We start from the raw sequence: 10,921 nt of genomic DNA on the forward strand, positions 1-10,921 counted from the left end.
TGCAATCTTGGGTCCCCCCTCGCTCACCGCAGCCGGGGCCTCACTGCTCCTCAGCCTGGCCAGTTCCAGCTCATGCTGACGTTGTTTCTCCTTCTCTTCCCGCTCCTGCTTCAGTTCTTGCTGCCTTAACTCGAGCTCTTTCAGTCTCAGCTCCCTGTCATATTCCAGTCGCATCCACTCCCGGGACGGGGAGCTCCCCTAGGACTATCCCCTGCTGGCCGCCGGGGTCAGGGTGCCCTCGGTATTCACTGGGCTTCCGCCAACCCCTCCCCTAGGCACAGCTAGGCAGGGTCTCGGGATGTCCTCGGCAGCAGTCTGACCCCTCCCAGCCATGTCAGGCCCCGGGGCCCACGCTGCATCCGCCGGGCGGCTTCCCTCAGGGACAGGGCTCGGTTCATCCAAGCGATCCCTCTCCTCCAGCTGGGCAATGAGCTGTTCTTTGGTGGGCCTCCCAATGCGCAGCCCCCTCTGCCTGCACAGCTCCACCAGGTCGCTCTTAAGGCGTTTAGCATCCATCCTCTTGCTGGCCACTTGCCGGCCTGTGCTCTCCGCTGTCCACCGTTCCCGGGAGACCCCTACTGTGCCAGCCATTCTTCAGGTCACCACCTCTCTGCCAGGGGCGAGCTGCAGACTCCTCCACCCCGGGACCGCTCTCTGCGATCCCCCGGGGGACCCTGTTACTGCAACAGTCCTTCTCACTGGTCACACACTCCCAGGGGTGAATCGCCCCCTGAACCGTCTCTCTCTGACTCTTCAGCCCACCTGGTCCCCATTGATCCCTCTTTGTTTTACTGCTCCCCAGTCACTTACTGCAGGAAGCGCCGTCCACGGGGTGCAGTACATCCCACCACTACCACCAATTGTCACGGAGTGTGGGGGGACACAAGGCCTTGCACCCCCGGCTTCCTGCGATTCACTATGACTCTCAGCCAGCCAGTAAAGCAGAAGGTTTATTTAGATGACAGGAATACAGTCCAAGACAGGTCTTGCAGGCACAGACAACAGGACCCCCTCAGTTAGGTCCATCTTGGGGTCCCAGGGCACCCTAGCCCCCTTGGGAGGTTAGAGCCACGTCTGCCTCCCAGCCATGTCACCAGCCAGCTCTGAACTCTCTCCCCAGCCTTTGTTCAGTTTCCCTGGCAAAGGTGTCACCTGGCCTCTAACCCCTTCCTGGGTTCTCATGTTACATGCTCAGGTATTCTCCATAGGTCAGTCTCCCATCCCCCAATGCAGACTATCCTAGCCACACTCCCCTGTCAGCATTCAAAGACCACAGTAAGAACACTTCCAGTTCGTCACAATGCTAAAGGCCAGTAATGTTTGGTGCCTTGCACGGGAGTGCAGTGGTTGTGATGCTAGTAGGTGTCTGTGATTGCTCTGTATGACGCCCTGACTAGCAGTGCCTGTCGCTTTCCTGGGCTGTGCTTGCTTTCACTGAATGCGATACAGAATGCTTCCAAACCCAAACCAGCCATTTATTAAAACAAACAGTAGGAGATACACATGCTATGGCACATCTGCACTGTGCGGGACGGGGAAGGGAGGTGCGGGGCCCCGGAACATTTACAGATTTGCGTATGTCCGGGTATCGTATGCAGCCTTGCTGTCTGGAGTGCCATGAAACGGCTGCTGCACGTCATCCGGGATAAACTGCATGCCGACCGGGTTGAGTGCCGTTAGTAATGGTGGGAGTCTCCAGGGCTGGACGGTGAAGGCGCAGGTGTGGGAAGGAGAGGGGGGTGACAGGGGACAGGATGGTCTCCAAACTGTGTTGGTGGTGACATGGGGGTGCCAGGGAAAGAGTTTTGGGACATCGGCTGCAGGGGAGGGCAGGCGCGGAGCTGCTCCGTATGCAGTGCTAGGAGCCCCTGGACTGAGTCTGCTTGGCGCTCCATAATGTTTAGGAGCCGCTCCGTGTCTTCTTTCTGCTGCTCCACATTCTCCTTCTGTTCCTCCTCTCAAGATCCCTCCACTGCTGCATTTCTTTTATTTTCAGCAGCAGCCTGCTGCATAACTTCATGCAAAAGGTCACCTCTACTTTTTCGAGGCCGCTTCCTGATTCTGCTCAGCCGTTCAGCCAGTGTTAACAAGGATGAATGGGATCCCAAGGTTGCATCTGTGAAGCCAAAATGCAACATTTTACAGAGGGACCATTGTTAACACTAGACAGAGCAGTGATACAGCCAATCTTAAACACAAGCACAATTCACATACCTATCCCAACTCGAGTGCACATATGCCAGAAGACCCCTGAAATGGTGAGTAGCCACAGGGACAGGGGGACTGATTGTTCCCAGGCCTCACTGTACTCTGGGCCCATGTGCCTTGGGGAGAGCCAACACGGCAGGGGGCCCAGTACTCAACACTGTCCACACGTTTTCCACAGGCTGTGTTCATCACTGCAGATATCTCACTGCTGAGGGTGAGCAAGGAAGCAAGATATCGTCTTTGGCAAGACAATGGCTTCTGCCCTGGCCCTTATGCGGCTTGTCTGAGTGCAGCAATGCTGCCCCTCCCCCCCCCCCGACATCACAGTGGTGCGGGAATGAAGAACCTGCGGAAGCAGATTGTCCATTATCTGCATGAGGCTCTCAATGAGATCTCTGAGGCCGATTTAAAAAAATTATTAAGATGATGTTAAGAAAAAAGTGAACAGGGTTTAGCATAGAAGTTTCTGGTTATCAGGGAATAACATACAGATTATCAAGGGTGCAAAGTCTGGTTTAAGATCGGGTGGCATAAGGAATCCACAATCTGCAATATCCCCGATTGGGGGTAAGAGGTTGATGGGTCAAAGTACAGGCATTGAGATACGAGGGTATGACGTTCATAGAGTGGCTGTGTTCAGATGTGGGGTATAAGATGAAAACGTTGCTTCTCTCTCTTCTTCTCTTTGCTATTGCAGCATGTAAGTACCTAGGACTGAGCAGCCTCCCGTCTCTACTGATCCCGCTGCTGATCCTCTCTCTGACTGAGATTTCTCCGTGCTCTTTGCAGGTGTCCGTTCCCAGGTTAAACTGCTGCAGACCGGAGCAGCCCAGGTGAAGCCCTCACAGACCCTGAGACTCACCTGCTCCATGTCTGGATTCTCTCTCACGTCTAGCGGGTATGGGGTGAGCTGGGTTCGACAGCCTGCAGGGAATGGCCTGGAGTGGTTATCCGCTGTGGATTGGGATGAAGACAAATACTACCAGGAGTCCCTGAAAAACCAACTGACCATCTCGAGGGACACCTCTAAGAGCGAGGTGTATTTGGAAATGAGAGGCATGGAGACCGGAGACAGCGGCACCTATTACTGCACCAGGAGACACACAGTGACACAGAGCCAGATTAGCTCAGAGCAACGAGGTTCCCCTTACTACATTCCCTGTAAATGGAAAGAAAATGCAGCGTAGGGGAAAACGAAAACACAGTAGTCCAAGACAGCTTCTTATTTTTTTTTCTCTCAACATGATACTGCAGAAAGAAGAATCATGAGAATCAGTGAAACACGCCAGATCTCCTGGAAAAAAGCAATTCGCTTACTTAAAGGTATATGACTTCCAAGCATTTCACCATTAAATATGTGAATACATCCAGTCGTTCCCGCATGGCAGAGAGAGAGAGAGAGGTCTATCCATAAATATGTATCTCAGATAGATAGACGGGGTGTGTGGGGATAGATAGATAGATAGATAGATAGATAGATAGATAGATAGATAGATAGATAGATAGATAGATAGATGGGGTGCATGGGGATAGATAGATAGATAGATAGATAGATAGATAGATAGATAGATAGATAGATAGATAGATAGATAGATAGATAGAGGGGGTGGATTGGGATAGATAGATAGATAGATAGATAGATAGATAGATAGATAGATAGATGGGGTGGATGGGGATAGATAGATAGATAGATAGATAGATAGATAGATAGATAGATAGATAGATAGATAGATAGATAGATAATGGAATTGTGTTTTAGTTGTTTTGTAAAATGTCTAGTATAGTTTTGGATGTTGTATCTGTAGGAAGAAAACAAACAGCAAGAAAAATGACAAAGAAGAAAAGGGAAAGGATCAAGGATGTAAAGGGGGTTCAGAATATTGACAAAAACAATAACAAGAAAGACATTTATTCTTACTGTGGCAGTGAAAGAAAATTGGTAGACTTAAACCAGAAACCAGAGGAGTAATTTAAACTCAAATATACAAAAAAAAATCTTAATCTCCGGACATGAGCCGGTGTGAATTTTTCACAAAAGGGATGATGACTGTAAAGCCAGTAGGGTGATAATCTAATAGGTAGCGGGTCTGATTCATAAAACATCTGTCAGAAGGGGAGAGGGAACATCCACCTATTCTAGTGAAGTTACTGTGTTGTGAAGGCAGCAAATGTCACTCTGCCAGGCTGGGCCCAGATCCAAATCCCATTCAAGCCAATGGAAAGCTTGGTGTTCTCCTCACCAGTCTGAAAGTCGTGCCTCGGTGACTAAACTCTTTAGAGCATGGAATTGAAGGAGGATCTAAGGGTGCCTATATCCACCTGAATGTCCACTGGAGATGGTTCCTAACTCCCTTGGGCACTATTGGAAATTCCAGACTTTACTGTCACAGAAAAGGTTTCATTAATGTCTCCAAATGTTCCCAAGTCCTAAAAAATGTTCTATTGAAATTAAATGTGGCTGTGATGTTTCAGAAAGGTAAGTGAGAGTTAGGTGCCCAACCCCCTTGAGTTCGAATGGAATTTGGGCACTCAAATAAATCCCTTAGACCAATTCAGATTTCTCAGCCCCCTTGCGGAAGTCAGTTCACGGCCCCAAGCGCAGCCAGAGATCCCCATGTGTATGCAGAGTTCACACTCTGTCATCTTTTATACCCATGCTGTGAAACCCGCATGCAAACTCCTGTTTCTGGGGGTTCCTGTTAAATACAACCCCCCTGGTTCTATGAGCCTCAGTCTCTCCCCAGACACAGAACTGCCCGGACCTGCCCGCTGGGGACATTTTCCATCTTCACCCATTATGAACTTGCTACTTATCTTCCTACCCATGCTGGGCCCCCCTGCCTGTGAGTGTCTGTGGGGAGATTTGCTGCTGGATTAATTCCAGAGGTCCAGATTGTCAAGGGGGGTGGGGGGACATAAAGGAAAGAAGTGCTCGAATCCCAGAGAAGTCAGTGGGTGTTGGGATCCTAACTCCCTTCGGCTCAGGATGTTTTATTCTCACACTTGCTCCTCCCCCAGGGGATAAGACTCATTTATGGTTTCCCTTTCCAGGCGTCCTCTCCCAGGTGCAGCTGCAGGAGATGGAGGTGGGGGCAGTGAAGCCAGGGGAGTCCCTGAAACTTACCTGCACCATCTCTGGAGACTCGGTTTCTAGCACCAGTGCCACCTGGGCCTGGGTCCGGCCAGGGGCTGCTCTGTGTATTTTGCCGCCCCAAGCACAGCAGTCAGGCGGCATTCGCCTGCACGCCTGCAGGAGGTCTGCTGGTCCTGCGGCTTCGGCGTACCCACCACCAAATTGCCACTGAATTCGCGGGACCAGCAGACCTCCCGCAGGCCCGCCCCCGAAGGCTCCCTGACTTCCGCCCCCACAGCCACCAGCAGGGCGCCCTCCGTGGCTTGCTGCCCCCGGCACACACTGGGTGCGCTGGTGCCTAGAGCCGCCCCTGACAGGCAAGAACCGGTATCTGAACGGTGTTTGTCGGTGTCCGGTTCTCCGAAAAAGGAGACGAGAGCGCTCAGCTCCCTGCTCACCCCTCCTCCCCAGACATCCCTTTCTGTGTTTCTGATATTGTTTTTGAAAGTCCAGGTTTCATAGTTTCACTTCCTATATAGTGTTCTGTTCTCGCTTGTCATGGCTGGGGCCCATCAGCCCAAGAGCAGATGTATCCAAAGGGGAATGAGGACCCCAGGCGAGCAGCCACCAGATAAGGCCACCAGCCCTGCGCTCTTTGAGCCTAATAACTCCAGTTGACACCTTTCTTATGGAGCTGCTGCTTCTCTCTGCATGATCCCAATAAGCCCTACCAGGCTTCCTCCCTGAACCCGTACTAGCCCACTGCCCTCAGCGCCAACACTTGGTATTCCCTGGAATTAAGGGCTGCCGGTTGAGTCCTTTATCTCCTTGGTCTCTATATTAAATTGCTGGACCTATATTGCCAGCTGGATCTTTAGTTTCATCCTTGGACAGCAGCAGAAATTCTGGACTGTGATTGTCACTTGTGAGGTGGGTTCCTTTATCCATGAGGCCCCTGTGAAAATCCCAGCCCTGCCCCATGTTTCCAGGAGCAACCGAGTGGGGTTTCTTCAGGAACTGAGTGATCCACCCTTGAGCTGTGGATTCGCCTAGTGACTCACCAGATCAGACACACCGACTCCGTATCCCGCCTTCGCCCACTGAAGTCAATGGAGAAGCTGAGACCTTGGCGAAGAGCAGTGGGATCGCTGAGCCCAGTGTGAGTACTATGCACTGGAAAGCGGGGGGGGGGGGGGGGGGGGGTCAGTGATCTATCACTTTTGTACCGAGGCTGATAATCCTCTGTGACTGAAATTCACCCTATTCCCAGGAGCCAGCACAAGGTCCTCTTCAGCTGCCGTGCCCTGCCACCTAAGGCCCTTTTGTAGAATGTATCCACAGAGATGGTTTTTATCCCATCTCCGCAGCTCTGACTCTTCTCCTCAAAATGATTTCCAGAAATGTAGGGGAAAAAACAACAAAACACAGAAATATTCCGGAGCGTCTTTGCAAAGTCTGTTTCCGCACTCAGTGACCAGGTTACCCCGAGAACGCAATGGATCGATAACGTAGCTCGCTCCTAACTGATAACTCTTGATAGCAACATTAAAGAGCGGGTAGGAGGCATAGATAGATAGATAGATAGATTGTATTTGTGATATAAATTGCACATTGCACTTTCTGCTGCTATATTAATGCCAAGCAAACCAGTGGAAGGAAAATATACACAGAAGGCAAATCAGGAATCTATAGGCTGACACTGCTGGGAGTTGCTTAGGGAATGAAGGAGGCAGGAGAACTAAATACTAGTCCCTCTGACTGCTCTGGTTTAAATGAGATTTTCTCAGTTATCCCCAGGGAACTGCTTCTACTGGCCAGGCAGAATTTAATCTGTTTCCTTAGGGTCTGTGCAGCAGAATGAAGCAATACAGGATTTGGATTCCTCTCTACAAACCGGGGTAACAATCAGGGCACTCTACAGTAAAGGCGAGGGAATACCAGCATCGGCCAAACCCTGAACAAACACCCTAAGAAATAATCTAGAATATTCTATATCCTGCAAGCGATTCGCGATCCTTCCACGAGGCGGAAGCCTCTCCCAACCAGAATCACCACCTCACACAGCACACCTCAGCGCCATTCTTCTATCTACAGTGTGAAAGCCACATGCAAATCCCTGCCGGGGGTTCCTGTTTAAACACAACCCCCCGACTCTGCGACCCTCCGCCTCCCCGACCTGCCCATTCCTGTCTGCCGGGACTCACCCAGATCTGACTATCATGAACTTGCTGCTATTTTTTTCATGCTAGATGCCTCTTTGTGTGAGTGTCTCTGATAGATTTCACTGCTGGGACCATTCTAGAGGTGGAGTCTTTAAAAGCAGCCTAAGGGAATGAAGCACAGAGATCCCAATGGATTTCAGTGGCAGCTGGGTGCCCAACTCCCTTAGGCTCACTCTTCAGGTGTTTTATTGCCACGCGTTCTCCTCTGCCAGGGGACAGAAGCCTGGCTGACAGATCCGTGTGTTTTCCCTTCCAGGTGTCCTCGCCCAAGGGCAGCTGCAGCAGTCGGGTCCTGGAGCGGTGAAGTCCCGGGAGCCCCTCACCCTCACCTGCACCCTCTCCGGGAGCTCGCTGTCTACTGCCGGATCGAGCTGGAACTGGATCCGGTGTCCGGCGGGGGGAAGGCTGGAGTGGATGGGGAACATCTTGCATTCAGCTGGTGGCTCGCCCACGAACTACGCCGGGGATCTGCAGAGACAACTGACCATCAGCCAAGAGCTTCCAAGAGCCAGTTCTCCCTGCAGCTGTGCGCGCTAACAGCTGCGGACACCTCCACCTAGTACTGTGTCCGGGGGATACACACGCACACACCGGGGTGCTCAGTGATGCAGTGCAGCAGGGGCACCTACAAAAAGGAGAAGCGGGTTTTCACAGTGCACGCAGAGAACTACTAATGCTTCCGATCTTTGGGGTGAACTGGGGTTTTCCTTCTCTATCCCATCGACCCTGTCGTCACTTCAGATTGGCATGATATAGCTGTCTGCACCGGCATAGCGCCCAGGCCTGAGAGGGGTTAGAATCAGGGCCCCCAGGATTTTATATGGTGGCAAATCTTGTTGATATGCAACCCTGACTGAAAATATATTGCAAATATAGCATGGGAACTTCACCTTAAGCATATCCCTTGTGCACAGGGCAAGCGTATTCCTTTCTTCTGTAATATAACGCGGCAAAACTCCACGGTAACTATACTATCTCCTTCAGACCAGAAACACCTGCCTTTGCACCCAGTTTATAAAGTATGAGTGTTATTATGTAAAAGAAGGAAAACCAGACTAATGCAAGAATGACGGATCACTACATAGATGGGACGTATGTGTAGGGAGAGAGAGAGAGACAGACAGACAGAACGAACGTGTCTTCGAATGTGTTTGACAAAATACTTAGTTCATGGTTGGATTCTGTATTGACAGCAAGAAAACAAACAACGGGAAACTTCACAAGGAAAGCGCAGAGGAGGAACAGAGACCTCTGAATTGCTCAGAATTACAGCAGTGTAAAGATCGAGAAGGATTCTGTGGCTGGTGTTAGAACAAAACAACAATGAGAAGTGACAGTAACTCAAGTGGCGCCAAGGATCAGAAATGTAATTTATGCTCAAAAATACTTTCTTGCAAAGCATTGCCAAAGATAAACATTCACCACACAGATAGTATCCAGATTATGAGCCTGGGTCATTTCCACAAGGGGACCTGGCAGAGAACACATGGGATATGATATCGAACGGAGGGGGAGAAGGGATATTCTCAGACAGTTATTGTCTTCTGAGGGCAGCAGACATAAACCCACTAACTAATGTCACCCAGAGCATGTTAATATCAGCTGAAAGACTCTCATTTAACTCAGTGCATTGTAATAAAACCCTTATTCGCTATAAATGTATCTCTGGCTGCACAGTAAATGCAGCGTGTTGCTAATATGATCAATCTCTACCGAACACGGGATAGTATTTAAGAGATGGGGTGAGAGAGTTAAAGGCCCAGAACCTACTGAATTTTAATGCCATTTGGTTCTTAATTCCCTTGGGCTCTTTTGAAATCCCATCCAAAAGCGCGGGAGAAGGGGTATAATTTCTCTTCTCCAGATATCCCTTCATTCCAAAGGCGGCGCTGTCCTGCACTTACATTTGAATGAGAATTTCAAAGTCCTTTGAGAGCGTTAAATGACCAAATGCTATTTATTGAAACTGAGTTTGGGTGTCCAAGTACCTTGGGCGGTTTCACATTTTGCTGAGCTGAACTCACTGTCTCAGGGGGTAGGGCGCGTTCCAAGGAGAGATCCCCAGGTGTAGACAGAGTTCACACCCTGTCATCTCTTATATTAATTCTGGGAAACCCCCATGCAAATCCCTGCCCGGCGGGTTCCTCTTTAAATACAACCCCCTGATTGGAGGAGCCTCAGTCTCCCCCCAGTCACAGAACTGCCGGGGCCTGGCTGCTGGGGATAATTTGCACCTTCACTTAAGATGAACCTGATGCTGATTTTCCTGTTCATGCTGGAGGCCCCTTCAGGTACGTGTCTGTTGGGGGTCGGGGGGTTCCTTGCTGCAGTGACTCCAGAAGAGATGTTCAAGGCAGTCTAAGGGAATGAGATGCCCGGATCCAAATGCAATTCAGTGGCAGTTGGGTGCCTCACTCCCTTAGTCGCCATCTCAGGGTGTTTAATTGTCTCATGTTCCCCACTCCCAGGGCATAGGAGCCTGGCTCATGGATTCATTTCTGTGTCTCCTTCCCAGGTGTCCTCTCCCAAGTGCAGCTGAAGGAAATGGGTCCGGGAGCGGTGAAACCCGGGGAGACCCTGACACTCACTTGTACCATCTCTGGAGACTCGGTTTCTAGCACCAGAGCCACCTGGGACTGGTTCCGGCAGCCCGCGGGGAAGCGGCCAGAATGGATGGGGTGCACATGGTACAGGTCTGGCAGTTGGTACACTGAGTACCCCAGCTCTCTGCAGAGTCGAATGACCATCACACAAGACACTTCCAAGAACCAGTTCTCCCTGCAGCTCCGCTCGCTGACAGCTGCAGACACCGCCACCTATTACTGCTCGGGGAGAGACACACAGTGACACAGAGCAAAGCAGGGACCGATAGAAAAAGGAGAAGCAGTTTTTCCACAGTACAGTGATGTTCTGGCTACCGTGACATTGGTAACACCGTGGGGATTCTAGACCTCATTCTCCATGGCCTTTACCCAGGTGTAGTCATTTTCAATTTGCAATGGAAGGGGAACGAATTAGTGACTCTAGCAATCAGTCAGTGACTCTGTTCCCATTGAGTTCTTTGACGGATGTGGGCATCTGAATTAGGAAAAAATTCTCCTCTTAAAAGAATATTATAAGGAACTTAACTGTGTTCAAAGTACACATGCACACAAACTACCTGTATTCCTTTGAGGCGATTTAAATCTATGTCTGCCTCCTCCAAAAGAAAAAGTCAAAAAGCCACAGTAAACATATGTATTCAATATATCTAGGACCTCCTGTAAAATGTATAACCCTCTATGTGCCGCTGATTTTTCATTACACGTGTTATGCTACGAGATATAAAAAGTAATAGAGTGAAAGCACAATAACTCACATTACCACCAATAGAGTTACCCCTCACACAGGGTGTGAACGACAGGAGAAACAGCCTGTC

At 50.2% G+C, this 10,921-nt stretch overlaps 1 gene segment (V, D, J or C); it reads left to right on the forward strand.

The window, feature by feature from the left end:
• Positions 1 to 9,748: 9,748 nt before the first annotated feature.
• On the forward strand, positions 9,749 to 10,350 carry LOC101942195 (immunoglobulin heavy variable 6-1-like). The segment is given in 2 exon segments: positions 9,749 to 9,794; positions 10,019 to 10,350. Coding segments are annotated over 2 exon segments (378 nt in total).
• Positions 10,351 to 10,921: the final 571 nt, after the last annotated feature.

This window comes from Chrysemys picta, chromosome 13 (genome assembly GCF_011386835.1).
Source record: "Chrysemys picta bellii isolate R12L10 chromosome 13, ASM1138683v2, whole genome shotgun sequence".
NCBI lineage: Eukaryota > Metazoa > Chordata > Testudines > Emydidae > Chrysemys > Chrysemys picta.